At 33.8% G+C, this 26,963-nt stretch overlaps 1 protein-coding gene across 2 annotated transcripts in view; it reads left to right on the forward strand.

The window, feature by feature from the left end:
• Positions 1 to 26,121, forward strand: part of ARL13B (ADP ribosylation factor like GTPase 13B) — a 75,341-nt gene extending 49,220 nt beyond the window's left edge. Inside the window, exons 4-10 of one of the 2 annotated variants that reach the window (XM_060098634.1) lie at positions 3,657 to 3,762; positions 4,784 to 4,986; positions 8,389 to 8,503; positions 11,668 to 11,893; positions 14,314 to 14,430; positions 15,396 to 15,464; positions 25,392 to 26,121. In XM_060098634.1, coding sequence (XP_059954617.1) covers positions 3,657 to 3,762; positions 4,784 to 4,986; positions 8,389 to 8,503; positions 11,668 to 11,893; positions 14,314 to 14,430; positions 15,396 to 15,464; positions 25,392 to 25,468 — 913 coding nt within the window. In that variant the 3' untranslated portion in view covers positions 25,469 to 26,121. The remainder of the gene's footprint in view (positions 1 to 3,656; positions 3,763 to 4,783; positions 4,987 to 8,388; positions 8,504 to 11,667; positions 11,894 to 14,313; positions 14,431 to 15,395; positions 15,465 to 25,391) is intronic. The other variant, XM_060098635.1, reaches the window with a different exon arrangement.
• The last annotated feature ends 842 nt before the right edge of the window (positions 26,122 to 26,963 follow it).

Genomic DNA, 26,963 nt, shown 5'->3' on the forward strand with positions numbered 1-26,963 from the left:
ATCTATATAATGAACATTTTGTTCATTAATAAAGAGTATAGTAATAAATAAGATTTCTTTATACTACTCAGAGTAATTTTAGGATTTACTGTTTTAACAAAAAGCATGCTGATGCACAAGAGTGCATCTAACTTTCGAGGAAGAACAGGAGGGTAGAGATACATGCACATAAACACCCCTTAACCAGCCAATAGCAGTGAATATCCATAGTGCCCAAATTGTGGTCTTTAAAATACCATTTCCCTCTGTACATGTTTATATTATTTAAAAAAAACAAAATCAATGGGAGGATGAATTAAAAACTAATGAAACTGCTTATACTGTTGGTGGATGTGAATTGGTGCAGCCACTATGGAGAACAGTATGGAGGTTCCTCAAAAAACTAAAAATAGAGTTACCATATGGTCCAGCAATCCCACTTCTGGGCGTATATCCAGAAAAGACCAAAAACTCTAATTCAAAAAGATACATGCACCCCCAATGTTCATAGCAGTACTATTTACAATAGCCATGACATGGAAGCAACCTAAATGTCCATCGACAGATGAATGGATAAAGAAGATGTGGTATGTATATATATGTATATGTATATATAAAAATAAAGGAATGTTATTAGGCCATAAAAAAATGAAATAATGCCATTTGCAGCAACATGGATGGACCATGGACCTAGAGATCATCATACTAAGTGAAGTAAGTCAGAGAAAGACAAATATATGATATCACTTATATGTGGAATCTAAAAAAAAAAATACAAATGAACTTATTTACAAAGCAGAAATAGACTCACAGACATAGAAAACAAACTTATGGTTGCCAGGGGGAAGGAGGGGAGGGATAAATTGGGAATTTGGGATTAATAGATACATACTACTATATATAAAATAGATTAAAAAAACAAGGACCTACTGTATAGCACAGGGGAGTATATTCAATATCTTGTAATAAACTAATGGAAAAGAATCTGAAAAAGTATATATATGTACACATATATATGTATAACTGAATCACTGCTGTACACCTGAAACATTGTAAATCACCTACAATTAAAGAATAGTATAATAAAAATCAATAAAGAAAAAAAACTAATGAAAATGCTTACCTATAGGAGACTAGGAAGAATAGTGGAAAAGAGGGAAAATTGTTTTTTCTGATTTCATTTTGTTTTTATAGTTTTAATTTGGAACCATATAAGTGTTTTAAAAATGAAATCTTAAAGAATAAAACTATCTTTAAAAAACAAAAGCAGCCTGAAACAAATGAACCTAGTTATATATCTAGATGGTGGCGTAAACACAGAGAAGGATTACTTCAAGTAATTTTAAAATCAGTATTTTGCATCTCTTGTGGGATATATCTTATAGGTTATTCTCAAGAATAACCACAAAGGGATCTTAATGTGCATTTAGTAGTGTTATTTTTAGTAATAATGTTGGTATTATTATGTTGAAACTCTTAGGAGAGAGCAAATAGTTAACGATGGCGTTATTAGGAACTGTAGTTTTCAGCATAAGGAAAAAGAGATACAAATTAAGAAGCTAAGTAAAAACTTGGTAATATTTTATTTAAAATGGAAAAATCAGTATGACCTCGTGACTTAATTTTTTCTTTCTTAAAAACTATATTTTTCCTAGCTTTGTCCACTGAAATAGTGTAGAAACAATGGCAAGTCAATAACGATAAATGTCCAGAAGTGCCCAGATTGTGGTCTTTAAAATACCAGTTCATACTAAAAGGAACCAGGGCTCTTTAGGGAATTGGATGAGTTCAGGTCCAGACCATTGTTTCTTACAAAAAAGCAAAGAAGCTATCAAAGACTCTTGGAGTTGTACCAAAAGAAAACAGAAGCCAACACAAAAGGGACTCCCACTAACCAAAAATGGGTAACTTTGAGCCTCAAAAAGAACAGTAACTATAATAAGTTGAAGCATCAAATATATTTTAAAAATCCATGAGTCCATAATGATATCTCCCACAAACCAAAGAAAGCAACTTGATCACCTTTGGAGGTTAATAGGACATCAGTTCATTATGAAAATTAGGAAATGAAGGCAAAGGATCAAATATTCATCTTGACTTTTCTCTGAATTGTACTTGAGTCACCAAGTAGTTAATGAAAACTTACTTTTTAGCAAAAATCCAGCTAGTTAATGCAGATGGAATACAGAACTAAGAAAGTCATGATTTTATAGCCACTTATATGATAATGGTATTAAACACAGGTCATTAATGGTTGCTGAAACCATTAGATGAAAGTTTAACGGAAAACTTTATTTTGGACAAATCAGGCTGACTGCAGCCTGAATCCATGGATCCATTTAACCATCACTGAAAGTGGTGCACTCAGATATTAAATGCCTTCTAAGTACTAGCAGCATCTATGAAATATGCTTGCCAAAATATTTCAACTTGAAAGCCATTCAGCCTGTATATTTAACTACTAGATACAGGAAATACAGGGTGTGTATGTTAAATGACTTCATGAGGAAGATATCAGCCAAATCCTAAACATGGGAGATTCTATAGAAAAATGACTTGTTTTGTTTTATAGGTAGATGTCATGGGAGGAAAAGAAGTGTTGGTCATAGTGTTGCAGGAATGGGAGGTGTTGGCGTCGGGGGGTGATACTGATTCAAAAACACTTAAAAGAATAAATTGTAGTAATGTGTATCTGGTTTGGATCTGGATTTGGACATAGCACTTGTAAAAAGATATTGAGGAATATTAAATTTTTTAAGAACTTAGGTGTGATAGTGATATTGTAATATTTTTAAATTTTTAAATTATGGGGTGATGTGATATGACTGATGGGGGGAAGTGGAAGATACGTAGATGAACAAGAATGGTACAAAACATAATTTTTAAAGATAGGTGATAGGGTTCATTAGATTTATTTTTCTATGTACTTATTAAATAATATACATTTGCCTGAAACATATATCAAACCCTGACCAAGACTGTTTTATTCAACTTTTTGACCTCTGCCATCTGATAGGCAAATATGGTATTTTGTGGTAATTCCTATTTTTTTAAACTTATTTTGTTTTTTTATTTGTTGTGCCTCAATTTGTTCCTAATTGAGTGTAAGGTTTTCTATGCACAGTGCTATGCTAAGTAAATTAGATAAAAGTGGCCTCACTTCTCCAGTAAATTGCACATTTATGTGGACACATTCACACAGTGCAAATACAGGTGAGCTCAAATAATACAAGCTCTGAATGAATATTTGGGTATTTAAAACATGGTACAGATTGTATTTAAGAAGAAAAGGACATGGGATAAGAGCCTTTACATCATGATGCAGTGTATTTTAAGAGAAGGATATAATTAATGTGAAAGTTGGAATTGATGGCTGAGTGCTGTGGAAACTAGTCCACTTCTTTTTCTATTTGTACTTTTTTTGTTGGCCTGTTGACCTATTGCTTGTTTTTTTGACACTTCTCTTTACCTGATTTCCCTTTTATAGGCCAATTCTTACAAACTTATTTTAGCGGCAAAAAAAGGAAAAATGAAGAAATAAATTGTACACTAGTCTCTAAAACCAGTATGTTCTGTAATCAGTAGGGTTAAAACTTTGGAATAAGAACATGGTCAAAACGTCTTTTAAGTGGCTGTCTGATTATATATTTGCTATAAAACTACTTATGTCTCTCTAGGTTGGCAAATAAACAAGATAAGGAAGGGGCTTTAGGAGAAGCTGATGTGATTGAATGCCTGTCTCTGGAGAAACTGGTCAATGAGCACAAGTGCTTATGTCAAATAGTAAGTTTTGGGGGTTCGTCTGCCCTATGAATTATGTTCGGTATAACTTAGTTTTTGTAAAGGTGATAAGCAATTAGGGGGTAAGTAGCTAACAAAATAATTTATTAGTGTTTTAAAAAAATTTTTTAACCTGTTCTCACTGTTTTTTAACAGTTCTCACTGTTCATTTGATATTATTTATTACAGTAATATTTGTTTTCTATTTAGTTGTTACTGATTTCTATAAACTATCTTTCATGATTTCAAAGACTTTAGGTTTGCTCTTTGTTTAAGACATTGCTGACAGGACCTGTAAGCTATACAAACATGTCATGCTATAAATTTTATAAAATGGTAGAAGTATAAATACAAAATTTATACTTAGGAGAAGTTTATAATGAATTTTGAAAAATTATATCAGGAGAGTTATCATACAGTCTTGAGAAGATGGACTGAGGATTTAATAGTTTATTCTGGTTTCAGAAAATGATTGTTAGTCTGTCAATCTTAAAAGATGGTTACTGGGAACTCTACGGCGGTCCAGTGGTTAAGATTCCGCACTTTCATTGCCAAGGGTGCAGGTTCGATCTCTGGTTGGGGAACTATGATCCCACAAGCTGTGTGGTGCAGCAAAAAAAAAAAAAAAAAAAAAGAAAAGAAAAAAAAGCGCACTGCCATAAATTCCCTGGTATAGCAAATTAAAACTTTCTGCTATCTTTAATAAGTAAGGGTATTTTTCTTCTGTAAGTTCAATTTTGTCTGTCAGTGAGTTTGTTTAAAATTTAACTGTCAACTTCTTGTGTCATAATTGCTCTCAAATCTTACAGATATAATCCACAAAATATTTCCACTCCTACGTACATACTAATGTAGTGATCATTACAAAGGTGTTTTGTAAGTTGAAGCAGGTGCTTCATATCATTTATTTAATGGGTTAATTAATTTTGATTCGCCAGTAATTATATCTTAATGGTTTATGAATAAATTTTTGTAGAGATCTTTTAGTTTTAATCTTTAAGTCAAACAAATTGCTGTTTTTAAGGAACCTTGTTCAGCAGTCTTGGGATATGGAAAGAAAATTGACAAGTCCATTAAAAAAGGCCTTTATTGGCTGCTGCATATCATTGCAAGAGACTTTGATGCCTTACATGAGCGCATCCAAAAAGACACAACAGAACAACGTGCTCTTGAGGAACAAGAGAACCGAGAGCGGGCTGAAAGAGTACGAAAATTACGAGAAGAAAGGTAAGTAGATTAATTTTGTAGCACAGTGCATATGAAAACTCAAAAACACCATACTTTTATTAATAATTTTTTTAGTTTTGTCTGTTTAGGTTCCTCTTTTTGTATGAAGGAAGATACCAGGTAAATTTTTTATTTCTGTAGACCTGCACAAGTTTGGTTGATAGGGTTCTAAGTTTGGTTGATAGCACAATTGGCATCTAGTAGGAAGAGGCCAGGGATGCTGCTAAACATTCTGTGATGCACAGGATGCAGTTTCCCATAGCAAAGAATATGTCAGTAGACTGAGAAATCCTTCATTAGTCTCAGCAAAGATAGAAGGTAAGCAGTTAGTGGATCAGCCAGCTGAAGCAAAATCTGATCTTCAACACTAGTTTTGTCTGAAAGTGGACTAAATTGCACTATCTCAGGTTTTAACACATGTTTTTAAAATTATTTTAAAAATTTGTTGCCTAAAGGGAAATTTAAAAAATAAGTTTAGCAAACTCTACATTAAAAAAAATGTTTAGGGCCTCCCTGGTGGCGCAAGTGGTTGAGAGTCCGCCTGCCGATGCAGGGGATACGGGTTCGTGCCCCGGTCTGGGAGGATCCCATATGCCGCGGAGCGGCTGGGCCCGTGAGCCATGGCCGCTGAGCCTGCGCGTCCGGAGCCTGCGCGTCCGGAGCCTGTGCTCCGCAACGGGGGAGGCCACAGCAGTGAGAGGCCCGCATACCGCAAAAAAAAATAAATAAATAAAAATAAATAAATAAATAAAAATTAAAAAAATGTTTACATAAATTCTACCACAGAATCAGTTATAATAATGTTAATGCTGGAAGAAAGTACTCAGATTTGATTAGAAGTTGAATTTAGTTCTTAATCCCAAGATTTCTCTCTTTCTCCACTTACATGACAGGGGAGGGAAGAAACAAAAAGATTTCTAAGTGAGCTCCTGTGAGATCCAAAGTGGTCTTCCATCTACCTAAGTAATATTGGCCTTCCATTTGCTTTAACAGTTGCAGCCTGGTAGGCAAGAACCCAGTAACTGCCCTTGGTGAGGTGCTCCTTTATGCTGTCAAGGAAATCCTCTGATTACTGGTATCTTTCATTTAATTCAGAGATAGGACTTAAAGGAAAATATTTGGAGAGATAACTCTTCTGTCCTCAAGGGCTCAATAACATAAGCAGGTCAGTCATCTCGGTCTCTCTTGATAACCATATGAGGTTTTAGTTCCTATGAGAATCTTTATTTTCTATTCTAGTGTATATTTTCATGATATAAAACTCAGTACAACCAGTCATTCATACAAATATACCTTCCATGTATTTATAAAAATAAAATATATGGCCATACTTTTCTAAAGGCTTCTTTGCTTTTCCTCTACTTAGAAAAACAAAAAGAACAAAAAAATTGAGTTGGGTAAAAGAAATCTAATTAGTATTTTTTTTCAAGTTTTTACTTTTTCCATAAAGATATTCCAGGTCATGTTATGGCAGGCTTTTCTGGTACCCCATTCCCCTTTCCTCCTTTCTCCTAGCCATGCCACTTGTGGTCTGAGTCCTCTTCTGTTGAGAAGAGACTGCATAATTAAATTTAGACAGGAGTAATTAAAAAAAAAAACCTTTTTATTGTTAAATACAATCTAATAGGTTTGGATTTTTTTGTTGGTTTGGATATTTTTGAAAAAAACAGTGAAACAAGCTATTATTGTTATCTGAAAATAGTATATTAATACCAGATACCTGAAATTGCTTACTAATAAATGAGTAACATTAATGACTGTTGGGACTTCCCTGGTGGTGCAGTGGTTGAGAGTCCACCTGCCGATGCAGGGGACACGGGTTCGAGCCCTGGCCCGGGAAGATCCCACATGCCGCAGAGCAACTAAGCCCGTGCACCACAACTACTGAGCCTGCGCTCTAGAGCCCGCGAGCCACAACTGCTGAGCCCGTGTGCCACAACTACTGAAGCCCGCACGCCTAGAGCACGTGCTCAGCAAAAAGAGAGGCCACTGCAATGAGAAGCCCGCACACTGCAATGAAGAGTGGCCCCCGCTCACCGCAACCAGAGAAAGCCCGCGCACAGCAACAAAGACCCAACACAGCCAAAAATAAAAGTAAATTTTAAAAAAATTAAAAAAAAAGACTGTCCTGTAAGTATGTTTATATGCAGAGTGCTTTCACACATATTACTTTACCTGAAATAACCCTATGAACTATGTATTTTATCCACATTTATGGGAGGGCGGAGGCTCAGGTATCCAGATAGATATCCAAGGTCACAGAAGTAGTAAATTGCAGATCTCTGAATTTTGGCTCCCTAGGTTCAGAATGAAAGTATATATCTTTCCATCATAGAACTTAATAAGTGCTGTAGTAATGAACATTGACATTGTTATACTATATACTATTGTTATACAGTCTAGTTGCAGATCTACAATAGTTATGTTTCTATCTTCAGCTGCTTCTTTTAGTAACTTATTACCTTCATCTATGGGGCAACATTAGCTTTAAATCACAGAGTAATAAAAGTCTCAGTGGTGACTAATATAGAAATACTTATTTAATCTAAGTGATATAGGACAGCTTATTTCTATAGCCTCTTGTACTTATGCAAAGCAACAGTTGTTATCTAGTTCATTTATGATATATAACTAGACACAGCTCTTAAGATGAAGGTTAACAACAGGACTTATTTATCTGGTTAACATCAGTGAAGAGGACAACATTTGTTTGGGAGCATAATTAATAAATTGATAAATATAAACCCTTGTTACATAGAAAAATAATTAATATGCATCACTGACGTTAAGAACTCAGTCATAGGGAATGTCATTTTTGTCAGCATTTCTTTTTTTAAAAATTTCTCTCTCTCTCTCTCTCTCTCTCTCTCTCTTTCTTTTTGGCTGTGTTGGGTCTTCATTGCTGCGTGCAGGCTTTCTCTTGTTGCAGCCAGCGGGGTCTACTCTTCGTTGTGGTGCGCGGGCTTCTCATTGCGATGGCTTCTCTTTGTTGTGGAGCGCAGGCTCTAGGCACGTGGGCTTCAGTAGTTGTGGCTCATGGACTCTAGAGCACAGGCTCAGTCGTTGTGGCGCACGGGCATAGTTGCTCTGCGGCGTGTGGGATCTTCCCGGACCAGGGATCGAACCCATGTCCCCTGCCTTGGCAGGCAGATTATTAACCACTGCACCACCAGGGAAGTCCTGTCAGCATTTCTTTCTTTTAAAATTCAAATGATTAATCTTTACATGGGGATAGTGACCTGTTACCTGCATAAAGATATCTGAAAATCTCTCAGTAATTCAAAGCCATGTCCAGATGTTTAAATTACTGAACTCAATAGCCTTAAACCTATTGGAAATGTTCTTAAATATGGTTCAGCATTTTCTCATAAGGAATTCCAATTTTTTTCCCTCAAACAACAGAGAACAAAGAGAGCGAGAGCAGGCTGAACTCGATGGAACCAGTGGTCTGGCTGAGTTGGACCCAGAACCGACTATTGTTAATCCTTTCCAGCCGATAGCATCTGTAATCATTGAGGTATGGATGGTGGCAAATGTAATTTTTATGTCTTAAGTTATAACTTTGGAAGTTCAGAAAGGAGGCAGGGAGATAGAAGTATTTCACCAGAGGTTGATTATTTGTAAAAGAAATTAAATGGGGGAGATGGGTTAAAGGTTTGCTGCTTTTTCTTCCTCTTCAAATTTACCTTCTGATCTAGTATAAAAAGGGAAGATGACTTCAGAATTAACTGAGAATGAAAATAAAGATTCAATGTAGCAACTATCACAGTTACTGTTCTGATAATTTTTTTTGTCACTTATTTCATATGATAATAGTATGTTTACTCTTATTTACATTATCTTTATCCCTGTATTGCTATTACTATCCCTTTACAGTAATATTTAGATGCTTATGGTGCATTATAGTACATAAATGATTTTCTAGTTATTTTCTTAGGATACTTAATGTTTGAGACTATAATAAATTCTCTTATATCTGAATATTATTTATTTTAATTTTAAATGTCAGAAGTTTTACCAAAAATTAATGTGTAGATTTTAATCATGAAGAAGTTATAGGGTTTTGTGTGTGTGTGTGTGTGTGTGTGTGTGTGTCCGTGTCTGTCTCTCTGTGTATCTGTGTCTTTGTTTTCATTTGCTACTGGTGTTCAGAGTTTGCATTGGCCCTGCTTTAATCACCTTCAGCAGCTATGCCTCCTCAGTGGTAGAGCTTCCTAAATCTCCTCTCTGTTCCCTCAGAGCTTAATGTGGCAGGTGGCTTGCTGGACCCGCCTGTATGTTCTCTATTCCTCTTCCCTTTCACTGCCTCCTTCCACACAGGTACTCATCCAGAAAGGTGGATAATTATTTCTTCCTTGGGGCTGCTGCTGAGGAGGGAGGCAGCTCCACAGGTAAGAAGATGAGTGTAGAGTTTTTGGTGTTGCTTTGTGTTTGCAAAATAATTGGTAGTATGAGATATTTAGTCTGAAGTTAGTTAGATACTAGAAGGTTAGCTGTATTTAATCTTTTTATTAACCCCATTGCATTTACCTTAAGCGTGTGCTTTTCTAAGTATAGTAAAGCAGTCTTAATAACTTGAGCTATTGTTTTGTGTCCATACTATTAAATATTGTGTTTATCAAGTTTTATATTCTTTTAAAAATATTGGTAGAGGAAAAGAAAATCAAGTTTGGTTTTTCACTTTGAAACATTGATTTACTCTATATGTGTAATAAAGCTCAACTTATAAATAATGACCAATTATTTTATAGTACCATGGTTGTAAATTACTTAGAAGGCCTTAGCATTTCTACCAACATTGTATTTTTCACGATATAAAGATATGAACAATACTGGTATACAGCACAGAATATCTTATATTGAAGTCCCTGAATTAATTAGAGGCATGGGGAAAGTACAGTTATTATGCTTTTAAAATACAGTAATTTTAAGAAGATCATCAGTAAAGGAATGAAATAAATGGAAATAAATTATCCATAGTCTCTCTTTTTTACCAGGCAAATTTTCTTTTCTTCCCCATAAAACTTCTCCTTTAAAATATTACCTTACATTCATTCCTTTGATTTTATCACAGACAATAAAAATGGTGAGGTATTGGTTCCAGAATAGACAAACAGATCAATGAAACAATAGTAACAAACCAAATTATATATAAGCGTTTAGTGTAAGATAAATGTGGCATTTCAAATCTGGGAGAAAAGGATATTGGGACAACGGAACAATCATTTGGAAAAAAGTAAAATTATTGAACACTGTATACCAAATTAAATTTCAAAAGACTTAAATGTATAAAAAATAAGCCTTAAAAATACTCACATAATACAGTTAGACATTGGTATACACTTGGAGGAGGTTGAAACTTTCAAAGCAGGACAATGAGGCCACAAATCATAAAGTGAAAAATAGGTAGATTGTATTATATTCAGTATTTAAAGAGATGCTCTGCAAAGTTAAAGACAGAAAAAAAACCCAAGCTAATCCTAATGAAAAATGTTTGAGAGCCAGGGAACAACAAAAAAAGAATCCTTAAAAAATTACTGTGTAATAATGAGACTCTAGTAGAAAAACAAGCATTGGGTTATCATGGGTAGTTCCTTAAAGAAAAAATTAAAATGGCAATAAGCATATTTAATAACTTATCTTCAGTTGTATTGATACTAAAAATATTCAATGATAAATCAAATCAACACTGAGGTAAAAAATATTTATTAGTTTGGCAGAGATATAAAAGATTGATAATGATTAAAAAAGCATTAAAAAAGATGTCATGGGGAGGACTTCCCTGGCAGTCCAGTGGTTAAAACTCTGTGGTTCCACTGTAGGGGGTGTGGGTTCAATCCCTGGTTGGGGAATTAAAATCCCACGTGCCGAGTGGCGAGACCAAAAAAAAAAAAAAAAGATATGGGAAAATACACTCTCTCAACCCTTTGCCTGTGGTGTAATTTTACTTTAGTTTTTCTGAAGGAAAGTTTGTAGTATGGAACATTTTAAAATGTGCTTACTCATTGATCCAACAGCTAGACTGTTAGGAATTTATTCTAAAGAAGTAATTCAATAATTATATTTCTTATAATAGTGAAAGGTTGAAAATCACTTATTTGTCCATTGATTGGATATTGGTAAAATAAGATGATAGAACCATTCAAAATGATTGTATAATTGATGAAAGTAGTAATGGCTTACACATATAGCATTATATAATATTTTCATAGCTAACACTTTACTATGTATGTGTCATGCAATATTCTAAGCACTTTATAGGTTCATTGACAAAGAAAGAAATGTATATTTTTAAATTAAAATTTCAATTCTTTTTGTTTAAAAATATACATAAATATGTATATATAGACAATCACATTTATGTATGTTTGTGGATGGTGTATGTCTGTACATGTGTGGGGTAGGCAAAGAAAAGCACCTCTTTGTGACTATACATCAAACAGTGGTCATCTATAGATTGTGGAATTACTGGTAATATTTGTTTTCTTTCTTTATACTATCTCTGTTTTCTGAATGTTTGACAATTAGCATGCTTTAATGATATATTCAACAAATAATTTTTTAATAGAAATATCACATTGCCTGGAAGTTAAAGAATGCTCTTGGATTATTTGATTTCTCCCTTAAAACTATCTTAGATATGACTATTATATTAAAAATGATATATTTCATTTTTGTCAGAATGAAAAAAAACTTGAGAGAGAGAAAAAGAGGCAAAATGTGGAGGAAGACAGTGATGGCTGTCCCCTGAAACATAAAATGGAGCATGAGCAAATAGAGACACAGAGCCAGATCAGTGACAGTAGCCAAAAAACCAATGAGTTCGGAATAGTAGAAAATTATAAGGAGACATTAACACAGCAGTTGGAAAATGAAGATGAGACAGACCAGCAGTCATCAGAATCAGGTGATAAATCTAGTTATTAAAAATATATATACTTATTTATTTTTATATTTATTTTATTTATTTTAAGTTTTATACATTACATATAACATAAATAATGTATATAAAGCTTAAAAATACCTCTTTCATTTGTCATGATTATTTTCATTAAAAATGTATCACAAGATTTTTCATCTCCAAATGCATTGTTTATCATGGTTTTCTCTTGAATTTTAGGTAATCATTAGTCAGTTTGCTAATTTATGTTTTTATTCATGATGCCTTAAAATCTAGTCCTTTGTAACCTAAAAGAATTTCAGCTGAAAATTCATTTTTAAAAATTGGGAATATTGCATAGCCCTAGGAATCTTTGGAACGTATTTAAAACCTTTAAAGCTTTTGGAGGTTTGTTTTGTTTTTCTTAATGTTTTTTCTCTTTGTTTTGTTTTCTTTTTGTTTTTCTTAATTTCTTGTTTTTCATAATGTTATGATCAGTATCATTTCCTTTATTTACTTGTTATTTCTATAGGATGCAGACATAATCAATAGAACATTTTGAAAGTTTTATCAAATGGCCATAGTACTCTTATTTTAATATTATACATCTTCAATTCATAATTATTTTACTTTTTCTAAGTGGTTATGTAATTTAACAGGAAGTACACATCTTTTGGTATCATAGAGCCTCTGCCTTTGGACTCAAGACATCCTGGGGTAGCATCCAGATTTTCTCACCTACTAGATATATGTTACGTTATATAGTGTTCTTCAGTCCTCGTTTCCTCTCTAAAATGGGGTTGTCATCTTTTTTTTTCACCAGGCTTTTAGGTTTACTTATAATAAAAGTAACCCTATAGTGTTCCTAGCACAGGGACTGACACATGGGAAATACTCAATAATCATTGCTTCCTTGCCATTCCTAGTTAGCAATATGGTTCCATGGTATATAAGAATTTTTGTACAGTATCAAAGAGTTTATGAAAATAAGATCTCAGTCCCTGAGCTGCAGATTAGCTAAATGGATATTTTGCTACATAGAAATAATTAGATTTGAAAGTTATAGTTTTGTAATTTGGGAAATTAGGGTAGCCACATTTGTACCCATATCGCTCTATCAACAGGGTAAAACAAAAAGTAGACTTAAAGTAGCCTCTCAATATATTGGAAGAACTCTTTCAAACACTAATATGTTGTTAAAGAACAAAATGATTTGGTAGATGATTTGAAAATATTATTTAACACAGCACTATGTTATTTACCATAGCAGTCCTCGAGTATATTATTCTCATTATACAGAATAGGAAACCAGGGCCTTGGAGAGGTTGAGTAATTTAAGATTATACGTCTCATCTGTGGCTGTACTGAGACACACTTCCCTCAACTTCAGGTCCTCTGCTTCATATCCTATGCTTGTCCATGACCCTGTTCTACTGCCCATCCGAAAGTACCATATGGTCTGGGGTTCTCTTTCCTTTCTCCCAGCTGTAAAGCTTACAGCTTTAATTGTAAAAAGATGTCTCTGTTTCTAGCTAGAGTAAAATGTCTCAAGTGATACTAATTTACTTAGAAAAATAATGTTTCTAAAATATTTGTATTTCTCATTGCTTTATAGGTTTCATAGATGTTGGCTGCTTGTTGTGTAACAGATAATTTCCATTTTAGAAAATGTATTATATATATAAATTTAGCAATTTGGGATTGTCAGTGAAAATATTTCAGTGACTGTGTTGTTTGGTTATTTAACTACTATGCCATCCTGGTTCACATTGTTAAAGTTTACATGTCAACAACACAGATGCACTTAAAATGTTCATATGTGCTTAAGTGAGAATCTGTAAATAGTTATTTTTAGAAAGATTACAAATTAAATTCTGTAAGGTCTAACAATGTGAGTTTTGGTTACATGTATTTAGATTGGGCATATCTTATTTGGGGGTTATTTTCATGGATAATGTGTTTAGATTTGATTGGGGTGTTTTTTCACATTTCAAAGGATTATTTTTGAACTTACACCTAGAATCATTCTGTATATCCTATTGAGACAAACCAATACCTCTTGTTTTTCCCCAGGTCATTCTGAGTTTCATGGAAATCCCTGCAGCTAGATAATTCCATTTACTTAGTATGATATTTGGGGGAAAAAAAGTTACTTTTGGAAATATGGACTTTTTTTGTATTCCAAATCACCTCTCATAGAACTTAAAATATGGCTTTTTGCCATTTATGTCATATTCATCAATCATTCATCCAATAAACCATCACTTAAAAATTTATTCTTAGTAAAGGCAAGTTCACAGTTCATTATTGGTAACAATTTTTAAGTTGAATTGAAGATATATTCCTATGGTAATAATAATATCAATATTCTAATTCTGTTCTTTAGTTTTTATTATAGAAGTAACTTCTTCACAGAGGCATAAAGTTTCATGTTTATATTCTTACAGATAACAGTAAAAAGAAAACTAAGAAGCTAAGAATGAAAAGGAGCCACCGTGTAGAACCTGTTAATACAGATGACTCTGTTCCTAAGAGTCCAACACCACCCCCACCTCCTCCTCCTGGTGAGTTAATTGATGTTGATACTGAATTTAGAAATACTGCTTTAAACATTGAAGAAAAAGAAAGAAATTATGCAGTTTTTATTCAGTATGTTTATTATCTTGTGAATTGTGAAAAAGGTAGAATTCTTTGCTCCATCTACTTTGTTCAGAATTTATCAACGTAAATATCTATTGCTTTTTTTATTCAGAAAAAATGTTTTATGAAAGTAAAAAAATAAGTAAAAATTAATAAGAAAACTTTACCTAAGCACCTCTTATAATGGATTCAAGTCCTATTTGAAATATCAGTACCCAGATTGCTAAAAGGAATTTAAGTTTAAGGAATAGATGGCTAACATGAGCTTTTAAAAAATTAGATCTTTCATCCTGAAAGTTAACATTTGAAACCAAGATGTGTGTTTCCATTACATTTCCAACATTCATCCTGACCTTCTAAGCTGTTATGAGGATTAAGTGGAATACTGCATATAAAGCACTGGGACATACTAACTGCACAATAATTGTAATTTTTTAGCACTGGGCATAGTACCTCACATACTCAATAAATATCAAATGTATATATTTATAGTTTCCTTTTAGCCCTGCTAGAAGACTTTAGATGGTAACATTTTCCTTTGAGAATTATTATAAGACTCATGTCTAGTATTCCATTTAATAAGTGTACATTTCTTTTAGTCTCTGTTGGGGGTTAGAATAATAGCCTAAGGTTATTTATGATGGTAGTGAGGATGCTTATATTTTTAACGAAAGGTAAATAAAAACTTTAAGCAGATATTACCAACCTATAATTACATTTTTAAATAGAAGCCATTTAAAATGGGTTTATGGTTATTCAGTACTGCATCATTCAGTATATATGAATTGTTATTGAAGTTATATACATTCCTGTCAAGAAAGGGATCCTCTCAACAGACCTAAAGAGGTATTGCTTAACAGTGTTTTTAAATGTTTTTCTTTTTCTTTAGTTGGCTGGGGAACCCCCAAAGTCACTAGACTTCCAAAACTTGAGCCTCTTGGTGAAACACGTCATAATGGTAATGCAAAAGGATCAGTTTTCAAAGCTCTACGTATCACATTCACTTTTCTTTACCTCATTACTTCAACAAACTTTTACTTTTGGAAGCCTTTCAAATCCACAACCATCCTTTTTCATTATACTCCACTTTTTTTCATTTATTTATTTTTTTATTCTTAGGTGCCCTCAGCCTCTATATAATTTGATTTGACCTTTACCTTAGAATACAGAGGTAAAGACCGTCAGAGCTTGTGTTTATCCATTATATATTAGTGTAAATAGTTGTGAAAGGGAAAGATTTTTAAATATCTTAAATATGAGACAGTACATTTATAGTGTTAAAAACTTCATTGTCCTATATATGCTCAATATACTCAATGATAATGCCACGTAATTGTTCTTTCTCTGCTTCTAATGATACTCAGCTGCTGTATATTACAATGAAGAAAAGAGTAACACAGTTTGTAAGATCAGAGACCAAATCAGTAAGCCAAATAAAGTTCAGCTAAATAGAAAGTTACTAAAGGCTTCATTGATTAAAGAAAACACTTTTTTTTGGATGAAATTAACACAAGGTTTAGTACAGCCAGTATAGGGCATAAGAACTTCACCTGGAAAACTAGAGAAAGGACAGTTGGGAGTAGAGAACTGCCTTATACAACAGGCAGAAGTTCTGATTTCAGACCATCAGCCCAGATTATTTTATTTTATTTTATTTTTTTGTGGTACGCGGGCCTCTCACTGTTGTGGCCTCTCCCGTTGCGGAGCACAGGCTCCGGACACGCAGGCTCAGCGGCCATGGCTCACGGGCCCAGCCGCTCTGCGGCATGCGGGATCTTCCCGGACCGGGGCACGAACCCTTGTCCCCTGCATCGGCAGGCAGACTCTCAACCACTGCGCCACCAGGGAAGCCCCCAGATTATTTTAATAAAATATTTCTAAAATGCAGAAGGATAATTTTATATATAATAGTAACTCAATAAACTTCTTTATCAAGAACATTTCATTTCCTTTCTGATAGCTCTGTTTACCTGATCTAGAACTTGGTTTCCTAAGAAGACCCATTTACTAGGGAAAAAAAAATTCAGAAGTTTAATCTTTAGAAAAGCATTATATATAATTTGAAATTATATTGAACTGTATAAAATATTTTATTCAAAAAGTATATAAATTTAAATGTGCTGGTTGCTTTCTTTTTCTGAATACTGTGTCAATAATGAAATATTTCTTCATAATCATTAGTGAAAATTAAAAGATTTTTTTCAATTCTAAAGACAGAAAGTTTGTCCTTAGACTATATCAAAATTACAGTGAAATCACATGTCTTTTGGGTTGCTGACTTTACATCATGATGTTTTTATTGACTATAATAGGTTAATTCCTGTTTTATTACACTCTGAAATTGTGTATGCTAGACTATATTATCAGTTTAAATATTCACTGTGTTGTTAGAAACAATTAGATAATGCTAATATATATGTGTATAAATACATATACATGTGTGCATATATTTATACACAGATATATTAGCATTACCTAATTGTTTCTAACAACACAGTTAATATATATAAATACACGTATATAGAGAAAAATATTAATTTCTCATATAACAGGTACTATTTTTTCTTACTGAATTGGGCATCCAACAAACAACTGTTTTATATCTGACACCACCTAAAACATTGGTGATGCCAAGATGAATAAGACGTAAATTCTACTTTTCTGGGGATCCTAGTCTAACAGAAAAGATAATACTCCCGCTTACTATAGTATATGTGACAATTCACAATATATGGTAAAAGGTTCTATGGTGTACAATTGGAGTACTGTGCACAAACTGCCTAGAGTGAAAGTGGTATTAGAACTGGGTCTTTGAAGAATGAGAAGAGTCAGTAAGTAGAAGAAACAGACTATTCAGAGGTGGAGAGGTGGGAAAAGACATCGCTTATTTGGAAAATAGTATGAAGTTACTTGTGACTAGAGCTTAGGTTCATGTGGGTAGAATGGGTAAGAAAGAGGAAGTTTAAAGTTATAGAAAGTGCTGATCCTTGAATTATGGCTTATAGCCAGATTGTTTAGGGCCTCACATGTATGTTAAGATGTCTGGACTCGCTATAATTTTACAGGAGACACTATACATTTTTAGCAGAGAAATAGTATTACAAGATTTATTGTTGAGGATAATAATTTTTGTCACAATGTAAAGTATAGAGTAGATTGTGGTCATACCTGAGGTAAGGATCCCAGTTAGAAGCTTTTGCAGTAGTGAGAGTGAGAAGTGAGGAATAGGAATTGGAATTGAAAATAAAAATGTATGCAAGGAATATTTGAACAGTTTTAAGTACTGTATGATGAATGGATGTATGGGCTAAAAGGAGAGAGGAACAGGAAATTATTTGGCTTAAGGAGCTAGAAGGTTGGTGCTATTTCTAAGACTGAAAATACATGAGGAGGAAGGAAACCTGCTCTGGAGGTGTCTGTAGTCTTATCTATTTGGAAATTTCTATAAGCCAGTACAAATAAGATTCTGGAGCTCTGGAGAAAAGGGACACAGGCGGGTGGGAGGGTATGTAGGTAGTTTGTTTTTTTTTTCAGTTGTCATCACACAATAGGAACGCTTTGTTCTGTAATAGGTGTTCTGTAATTGTTTACTGAATGAATGCAGTTGAAAGAATGATAGTTTCCTGTTTCTGAGGGAAAGTATGTAGAATAAGGAGAAAAGAACTAATGGTAGCATCTAGGGGGAACATTATAGTTACAAGCAAATAAAAAAGAGGTTGAAAATGGGCTAAAAAGTTTGTTTTTTGTTGTTTGTTTTTGCTTTGTTTTTCTTTGTTTTCCTGTATTTATTTTTAAATTAGAACTCCTGGGAAAGAATTATAATCAATTAGTTAAGTTTAAGACCACCATTGTTCTAATATATCAGTTAATTTTAAGTATGTATCAATAAATTTAACTTCTCAGAGCAAAGAATTAGACATCCTAACTTCACAAGTTATAAAATATCTTTATTATTTTTTCTCATAAATTTTAAGGCAAAGTATACCTTATCTAGGTAAAAAAAGATGTACAATCAACTGTGCTTTCATTAATGGAGAAGAAAGTAGGTATAATAAATTTAAAATTTTAATTAAAAAGCTTAAATTAGTTTTTAGTGTTTATCATAAGATTTTCATCTGAGATGCTGATAGTTGCCAATTTTATAATCTCATTCTCTTCTCTTCCCTAACTTTGTTCACATTTATTTGAATGTGGTTGATGGCAAGTAGACAACAGATATATGACAAACAAAGGTAAATAATTAAAAGTTAACTACATTTGGGTTTGGCACTTAAAATTTACTGAGATGAAAAACAATATTTTGTAGTCAAATTAGGAATTAAGGCAGATTCTTATCCATTCTTTGATTAGAGACATTTACCTTGATGGCAATTTAATTTTATTACTTTTCTAATTTCTTTTATTTTCTGTAAACCTCACTCTGTGTAACAGGTAAGACAGATGCATTCTTCACTTTGTAAATACTCTCAATCTGTACTTCATCAACATGTTACATGTTATACATTATGAGAAATAAATCCAAGATTCTGTTAGCCAAAAATACCAAGTGCAAAACTAAAGAATATTTGCAAATCTTAAAATATGAATCAAGATTAAATTTTGTATGTTAAAAAGTTTGAAACCCTTTATAAAAATGGGTGTCAATTAATTTGGTCATATCAGTTGGGCACTATGATCAACTTATATCCCCTACATTTAAGGCAATAAGAAACCTATTTTGTGTAGTATGATTTAATTCTGGCAGTTAAATACAGAATCACATTTAATCAAAAGAAACTTTTTCCTTGTGATGATTAAATTAAATCAAATACAGAATTAAATACAGAATTATCCTGAAATAATACAGAATCAACTGCAAAAAAAAATAATTTCTTGGGAGGGAAAAAGATACTTCTTGCCATGTGTATGTGATTTACCTTTTTAGTCGGGTACTTTTAAATTCCACAAGTAAAACATAATAGAAACGGTATTCATTCTGATTTAATCTTGAGTTCTGTTATGTGTTATAATTCTCATTAATTTTGAAATCAAGAAATTAGAAAAGGCATACTTTAAATTTATCAAAATAATTGTCTCTGTTATAATTTTAATTATAGCAGTAGTAATAACTGTATATACTATGTGACTGGCATATTGCTAAGCACTTTAGGTACATTATCTCATTTTAATTCTTCTAATAGCCTTGTAAGATGGACAATTTTTTGTGTGAGGAACCTATACCCCAAGGTCACATAGCTATAAGTGGCAAAATCAGGATTTGAACTTAGGTTTGTCCAGCTTTGAAATCCATACTTGGAATTCATTATATTATACTATTACATTAAGATTTGTTAGAGCATCATTGCAGCTTAGTAGTTGCTTTAAATTTATAGTTGCTTGAAGAATCGTTTTCTCCTAATTTTTTTAAAGAGGCAAGAGTATACAGTTTATTATTTAAAATTGTTTTTTTGTTAAGCAATGATATAGCTGTGGCAAATCATGTATTGTGTATGGTACACTCTGGTAGAGGCTGCAAATTGATGACACAAGAGCAAATCTGACTGTTTAACCAAACTGATGTTCAAAATGTTTGAAATAGGGGGTACATGATGTTGGTATGTCTCATTACTGGTGCTGTTAACCTTGATCATTTGGATAAGGTGGTATTTACCACATTGTAAAATGTTACTGTTTTCCCACTTTGTAATTAGTAAATAGAAGTGATTCTTTGAGATTATGAAAATATTCTGTTCTCCACAAACTTTAGCCTATTAGTTTTAGCCTCCATCATTGGACTGTGTCTGCAATAATTATTACTGTGGTATTTGCCTAAAGGTAATTTTCTATTTCTCTTTCTTACATTGAAATTTATTCAGATTCATTATTTTATTTATTTTTTATTTTTTCCTTCCAGTTTTATTGAGATATAATTGATTTAAAGCACTATATAAGATTAAAGTATACAGCATAATGACTTGACTTATATACATCATAAAGTGATTATCACAATAAACTTAGTGAACATCCATCATCTCATACAGATAAAAACAAAAGAAAAAGAAACTTTTTCCTTGTGATGAGAACTGTTCAGATTTAACAACTTTCATATATAACATATAGCAGTGTTAATTAATTAATCATGCTTTACATGACATTCCTAGTACTTACTTATTTTACAACTGGAAGTTTGTACCTTTTGACCACCTTCATCACCATACAAAGATACTACATTATTATTGACTATATTCCCCATTCTGTACATTTCATCCCTGTGACTCATGTATTTTGTAACTGGAAATTTGTACCTCTTAATTTCCCTCACCTACTTCACTCATCCCCCCCGCACCCTACTGCCCTTGCTACCCACCTCCCCTGTCCAGCAGCTATCTGTTTGTTCTCTGTATCTATGACTGTTTCTGTTTTATGTTTGTTCATTTGGTTTTTTTTTAGATTCCACATGCTAGTGATATCATACAGTATTTGTCTGACTTGTTTCATTTAGCATAATACTCTCTAAGTCTATCCATGTTGTCAAAATGGTAAGGTATCCTTTTTTTTTTTTTTCTGGCTGAGTGATATTCCAGTGAGTGTGTGTGTGTGTGTGTGTGTGTGTGTGCGCGCGTTTGTATGTGTATCACATCTTCTTTATCCATTCGTCTATTGATGGGCGCTTAAGGTTGTTTCATATCTTGGCTATTGTGAATAATGCTGTAATGAATATGGGGGGTGCACATATCTTTTTGAATTAGTGTTTTTGTTTTTTTTGGAAAAATAACCAGAAGTAGAATTGCTGGACTGTATGGTAGTTCTATTTTTAATTTTTTGAGGAACTTCCATACTGTTTTTCATAGTGGCTGCTGTGCTGTTTACTTTCCCACCAACAGTGCATGAGGGTTCCCTTTTCTCCACATCTTCACCAACATTTGTTATTTGTGTTGTTTTTGATGATAGCCATTCTGACAAGTGTGAGGTGATATCTCATTGTGGTTTTGATTTGAATTTCCCTGATGATAGTGATGTTGAGCAACTATTCACTTGTCTGTTGGCCATCTGTCTGTTTTCTTTGGAATAATGTCTCTTTAGGTCCTCTAGCCCATTTTTTAATTGGATTGTTTGTTTTTTTGATGTTGAGTTGTATGAATTTCTATATTCAGATGTTAACCCCTTATTGGATATATCATTTGCAAATATCTTCTCCCATTCAGTAGGCTTTCGTTTTGTTCATAGTTTCCTTGCTATGCAAAAGCTTTTTAGTTTGATGTAGTCCCATTTGTTTATTTTTGCTTTTGTTTCCCTTGACTGAGGAGACATCCAAAAAATATCGTTAACACTGATGTCATAGAGTGCACTGCCTATGTTTTTTTCTAGGATTTTTATGGTTTCACATTTTACATTTAAGTCTTTAGTCATTTAAAATTTATTTTTGTATATGGTGTGAGAAGGTAATCCAGTTTGATTATTTTGCATGTAACTCTCCAGTTTTCCCAGTACCATATATTGAAGAGGCTGTCTTTTCTCCATTGTATATTCTTGCCTCCTTTGTCATGGCCTTTTTTTTAGTGGCAGCCCTAGAGTTTGCAGTATACATTCACAACGAATCCAAGTCCACTTTCAAATAATACTATACAACTTAATGGGTAGTGTGAATACCTATAATAACCAAAGAATCCTAATTCTTTCCTCCTGTCCCTTGTTTCATTGCTATCATCCATTCCATTTATATATAAGCATACATAAGCATATATATAAGCATATATAAGCATTTATATATAAGCATATATGTACATAAGATATGCATATAAGTATATATAATCAGATACATTGTTGCTATTAATATTTTGAACAAACTGTTATCTGTTAGATCAATTAAGAATATGAAAAATAAGTTTTCATTTTACCTTCACATATTTCTTCTTTGATACTTTTTCATTCTTTATGTAAATCTGGGTTTCTGATGTTTATTATTTTCCTTCTGTCTGAAGAACTTTTAACATCTCTTTCAAGGCAGGTCTAATGGGAACAGATTCCTTCAGTTTTTTTTTTTCTGAGAAAGTTTTTATTTCTCTTTTACTTTTGAGGAATAATTTTGCAGGGTATAGAATTCTAGGTTGGTGGCAGTTTTTTTTCTCTAAATACTTAAAAAATTTCACTGTACTTTCTTCTTGCTTGCATGGTTTCTGGGGAGAAGTTGAATGTAATTCTTACCTTTGTCCACCTACTGGAAAAGTGGTTTTTCCCCCCTGGCTTCTTTCAGGATTTTTTTTTTCCTTGATTTTCTGTAATGTGAAAATGATACACCTAGATGTAGTTTTGGGGACATTTATCCTGCACAATGTTCTCCAAGTTTCTTGACTCTGGTGTTTGGTGTTTGACGTTAATTTGAGGAAATTCTCAGTCATTATTGCTTCAGATGTTGCTTCTGCTCCTTTCTCTCTTCTCCTTCTGGTATTCTCATTACATGTATGTTAGACCTTTGGTGCTTGAACAGTTCTCGGATGTTCTCTTTTTTTCTTTTCAGTTCTTTTTGCTTTTTAGTTTTCAAGGATTCTATTGATATATTTCTCTTTTCCCAGCCATGTCCAGTTTACTAATAAACCCATCAAATGCATTCTTCATTTCTGTTACAGAGTTTTTTTCTCTTTTTCCAAAAGCATTTCTTTTTGGTTCTTAAGACTTCCATCTCTCTGCTTACATTTCCCATCTGTTCTTGCATGCTGTCTACTTCATCCATTAAAGCCCTTAGCTGATTAGTCATAGTTGTTTTAAATACCTGGCCTGATAATTCCAGTATCAGTGCCATATCTTGTTTTGATGCTTGTTCTGTCTCTTCAAATTGTGCTTTTGCCTTCTGGACTTTTTTCTTGATAGTCCAGCATGATGTACTTGGTGAAAGGAACTACTGTAAATAGGCCTTTAGTAATGCCATGGTGCTGTGTGGTGGCAGGGGAAGCATTCTATATTACTGTGATTAGGTCTCAAGTCTTTTAGTGAGCTTGTGCCTCTGGACTGTTAACTTCATAAGAGTTTCTCAAATTTTTTTTCTCCCCCATTAAGTGGTACAGCATGGCTAGGGTCAGCTGGAATTGGTTATTGCTCTTCCCCAGGTGGGTTAGGTTCTGATAATTCCCCAGGTGGGTTAGGTTCTGATAATACCCCAGCGGGTTAGGCTCTGGTTAACTTGTTTCCTCTGAGTGCAGGCCTTGTTAAGAACAAAATACTCCAAGGTATTTCATAATGGTTCCTTTTCCCCTGCTCTGCTGTGAGCAGGAGGGGATTTTTCTCCAGTATTTACTGTGGGAATTTGTTCAGGCTCCTGGAGCTGAATCTCACAATATCGGGGGCGGGGGGTGGTTGTCCCCCTTATGACTTAATTTCCCTGGAGGTTTTAACTCTCAGGCTTGTCCACACTGAGCATCCAGCATTTTGTCAATCACATTTCAGGTTTTCCTACGTGAGCACTGGTTCCCTCAGCACTTTCCATTCATGAATGTCTGGCCTGGTAAACTGAGACTTCCTGTGTTTGCCTGTCTCTCCAATATTGAGGGTAGTGGTTTGTTTTGTGACCTCCCCTCTCTTATGGATCCCAGAAGAACTGGTGATTTTTTAGTCTGTTCAGCTCTTTACTTCTCGTTAGTATGGAGTGACTTCTAAGCTTCTTAAGTGCTGTTAGGACTTTGCTAAATTAATGTTTGTTAAGTAGAGCCCCTGGCCTCAGTTCAAAAAGACCAGAAGAGAAATTGAAATAGAGAAATTACTCACAGGTCCTGGAGGAAGTACATGACATGCTTCAAGGGTTCCACAGTGGGAGGTGGGAGGTCAAGGCAAGGTGTAGGCAGAGAGAACTGCAGTACCTGGGCCACATGCCTTTATTGGGGTCTGTGGATGGAGTGCTTTGGGGTTGCCAGGCTAAGGCCAGATTGGTCAGTTTAAACCAAAACAGCAGAATTTTGGTAAGTTCCTCTGGGGTATTATCTAAGGGAAGGTGAGGGAGACAGTTGATCACGAAGGCCATTGGGGAAGTCATATCAGGAACTTAGCATTTACCTGTGATTCTGCAGGCCGTTTTCTAGAGCATGTTCTTGCATGAGGTGCTAGTATGTATTTAAGGCCCCCACAGGCCACTTGGCCAGACAAAATAGATGCTGAGGCAGCAATACCATGGAGTAGCTTAGCTAAACTCTGGCACATGCAGAACTGGAAATGGGCCCCTAAATATATTTTTAATATATTTATTTCAAGTAATCTTGAACACCTGTGCTTCTAGAATAATTTTAAGGTAATAGGCCAGAAAATACTTACTGAAGGTTTCCATATGCTATTAAATTTATAAACCTAAATTTATGATAATTAAGGGCTAGGAACTTATTATGAAGTACAAATTAAGACTGTTTCTGTATCAGATATGCCCTAAATCAATGAACTATATTGAAGCATCATTGTAAAAGATTCCTATGTACCAGAACACTCTGATAATTAATGAATTTTTCTCTGCAAATTCCTAGAAGTAATAACCATTGGACAAGGACATGGATTGTACAAATACTGATTTTATCAGGGCTTTGGCAATAGGTTCCATAAATTTTAGATGTTTGTTGTTTGTTTTGCTCTAATGTGAACACTTAATTGGAAACAATAATAATAATATATACATTAGGTGCAGCTTTTTATTAAATCAAGTAGAGATTAATTTATAACCTAGAGTTATGAATTTATGCTAGTGGTTGTGTTTTGAACTTATTCAAGTTTTTTTGGATTCTGCCTTTTCTTTCCCCTGTCCTCCCCAACCACTGCTTCACCTGTAAAGTCAGAGTGTCTTACTCTTTTAAAGGCGGAAATTAATGAATTGTGTCAGAAATCTTGATTTACCATAAGACTTGTATACTTTTGGTATCCCTTCTTTGCACAGACTTCTACGGGAAGCCACTGCCTCCCCTGGCTGTGCGACAGAGACCTAACAGTGATTCTCACGACATCATATCATAACCAACTCATGTGGACGTGCTCTGTTAAGGTCGGCAAGATGAGCTGGAGGACCTTCTTTCTCAAAGGAGAAAAACCCTGAACATCAATGACTGGGGCAAGACAACCGTAGCAGTATCAGTGAGCCAAAGACCTGACTGTTTTGATAATTACTTACCCATGGTCTTCATGGTTCAAAGAAAAAAAAGAAGCAAAATGACCAGCAAATGGGACAAGCATTTGGACCAAGTTAGCAAAAATTGGTGTTGACTCTGATTTATACATCCCCACTCATGGGCATATTCCTGAAGGAAAAGCTGTTCAGAAAAAGAGCCAATGGACTCTGTACACTTTCTTTACTATTTGTTTAATAGTCTTTATTTCTGTATCTTAAACATTTGTAAGATATATGTGCATGGAAAGGGAATTCTTAGGAATTTATAACATAAATTTTTAACTTTTTATATTTTTCTAAAACTTTGGTTTAAGAATTTTAATTACTAAGATATTGACTGTGCACTTTTCTATAGATGCTTTGTTTAAACTGTGTCTGGAAAATGGAGTTGATTTACTTAACAGACATGAACTATACAAACAGGATATATTTATATGGTTTGAGGTATGTTTTATAGTAGTACTGTTCTTGAAATATACATCCTAATTTTACCTTATTTTAAGATATCTTTTTAAAATCGATTCTCAGATTTTTATTTTACCAAATAATGTTATTTGAAAGCACTAATTAATTAATTGAATTTTTGTTGTTGTTTTTCTTTGGTGATGTTCCCAATAAATGAGAGACACTTGCAATACCTTTTGACTTAAATGCCTTTTAAATTAATAAAAATGTTTTCTGAGATATTATTAAAAGTCCCAATAAACACCTCTTTCAAAGATTAGATCTTTTCAGAGATCAGGGTGCTCCTTCTCACTCCCTTGTTCTATCAGAAGCTTCAGTGACTCTTTTAGGTTATTCTAATTCTTTTTTGCCTTGAAATTAAAGGCAAAAAGACCAGAAAAGCTACTGTAGTCCAGAGACTTTATTTTATAACCGGGAAATACTTGGGTACTAAAGAAATAAGAATGAAATGTTGGTTTAAATTACATTTATAAAGAAATAATTCCAAAATAATTACTTAATTTAAAATAATAGTACTTCTCTTGCACTGAAGAACGGCATCTATAGGATTCTTTCCTCATCTGGCATTTAGACAAACTTTTAGATATATATTTTGAATAATAGATTCAAATGTTTAATTAAAAGCATCCATTTACATCAACGTGAAAATAGTCTAACCCAGCAGTCCCCAAACTTTTTGGCACCAGGGGCCATCCCCCTCACACACCGTCTGTGGAAGACAATTTTTCCACGGACGGTGGGGGGGGGGGATGGTTCAGGAGGTAATGTGAGTGATGGGGGGCGATGGGGAGTGACAGATGGAGCTTCACTTGCTCGCCCGCCCCTCACCTCCTGCTCTGTGGCCCGGTTCCTAACAGGCCAAGGACTGGTATCGGTCTG

This window comes from Mesoplodon densirostris, chromosome 5 (genome assembly GCF_025265405.1).
Source record: "Mesoplodon densirostris isolate mMesDen1 chromosome 5, mMesDen1 primary haplotype, whole genome shotgun sequence".
Taxonomy (NCBI): domain Eukaryota; kingdom Metazoa; phylum Chordata; class Mammalia; order Artiodactyla; family Ziphiidae; genus Mesoplodon; species Mesoplodon densirostris.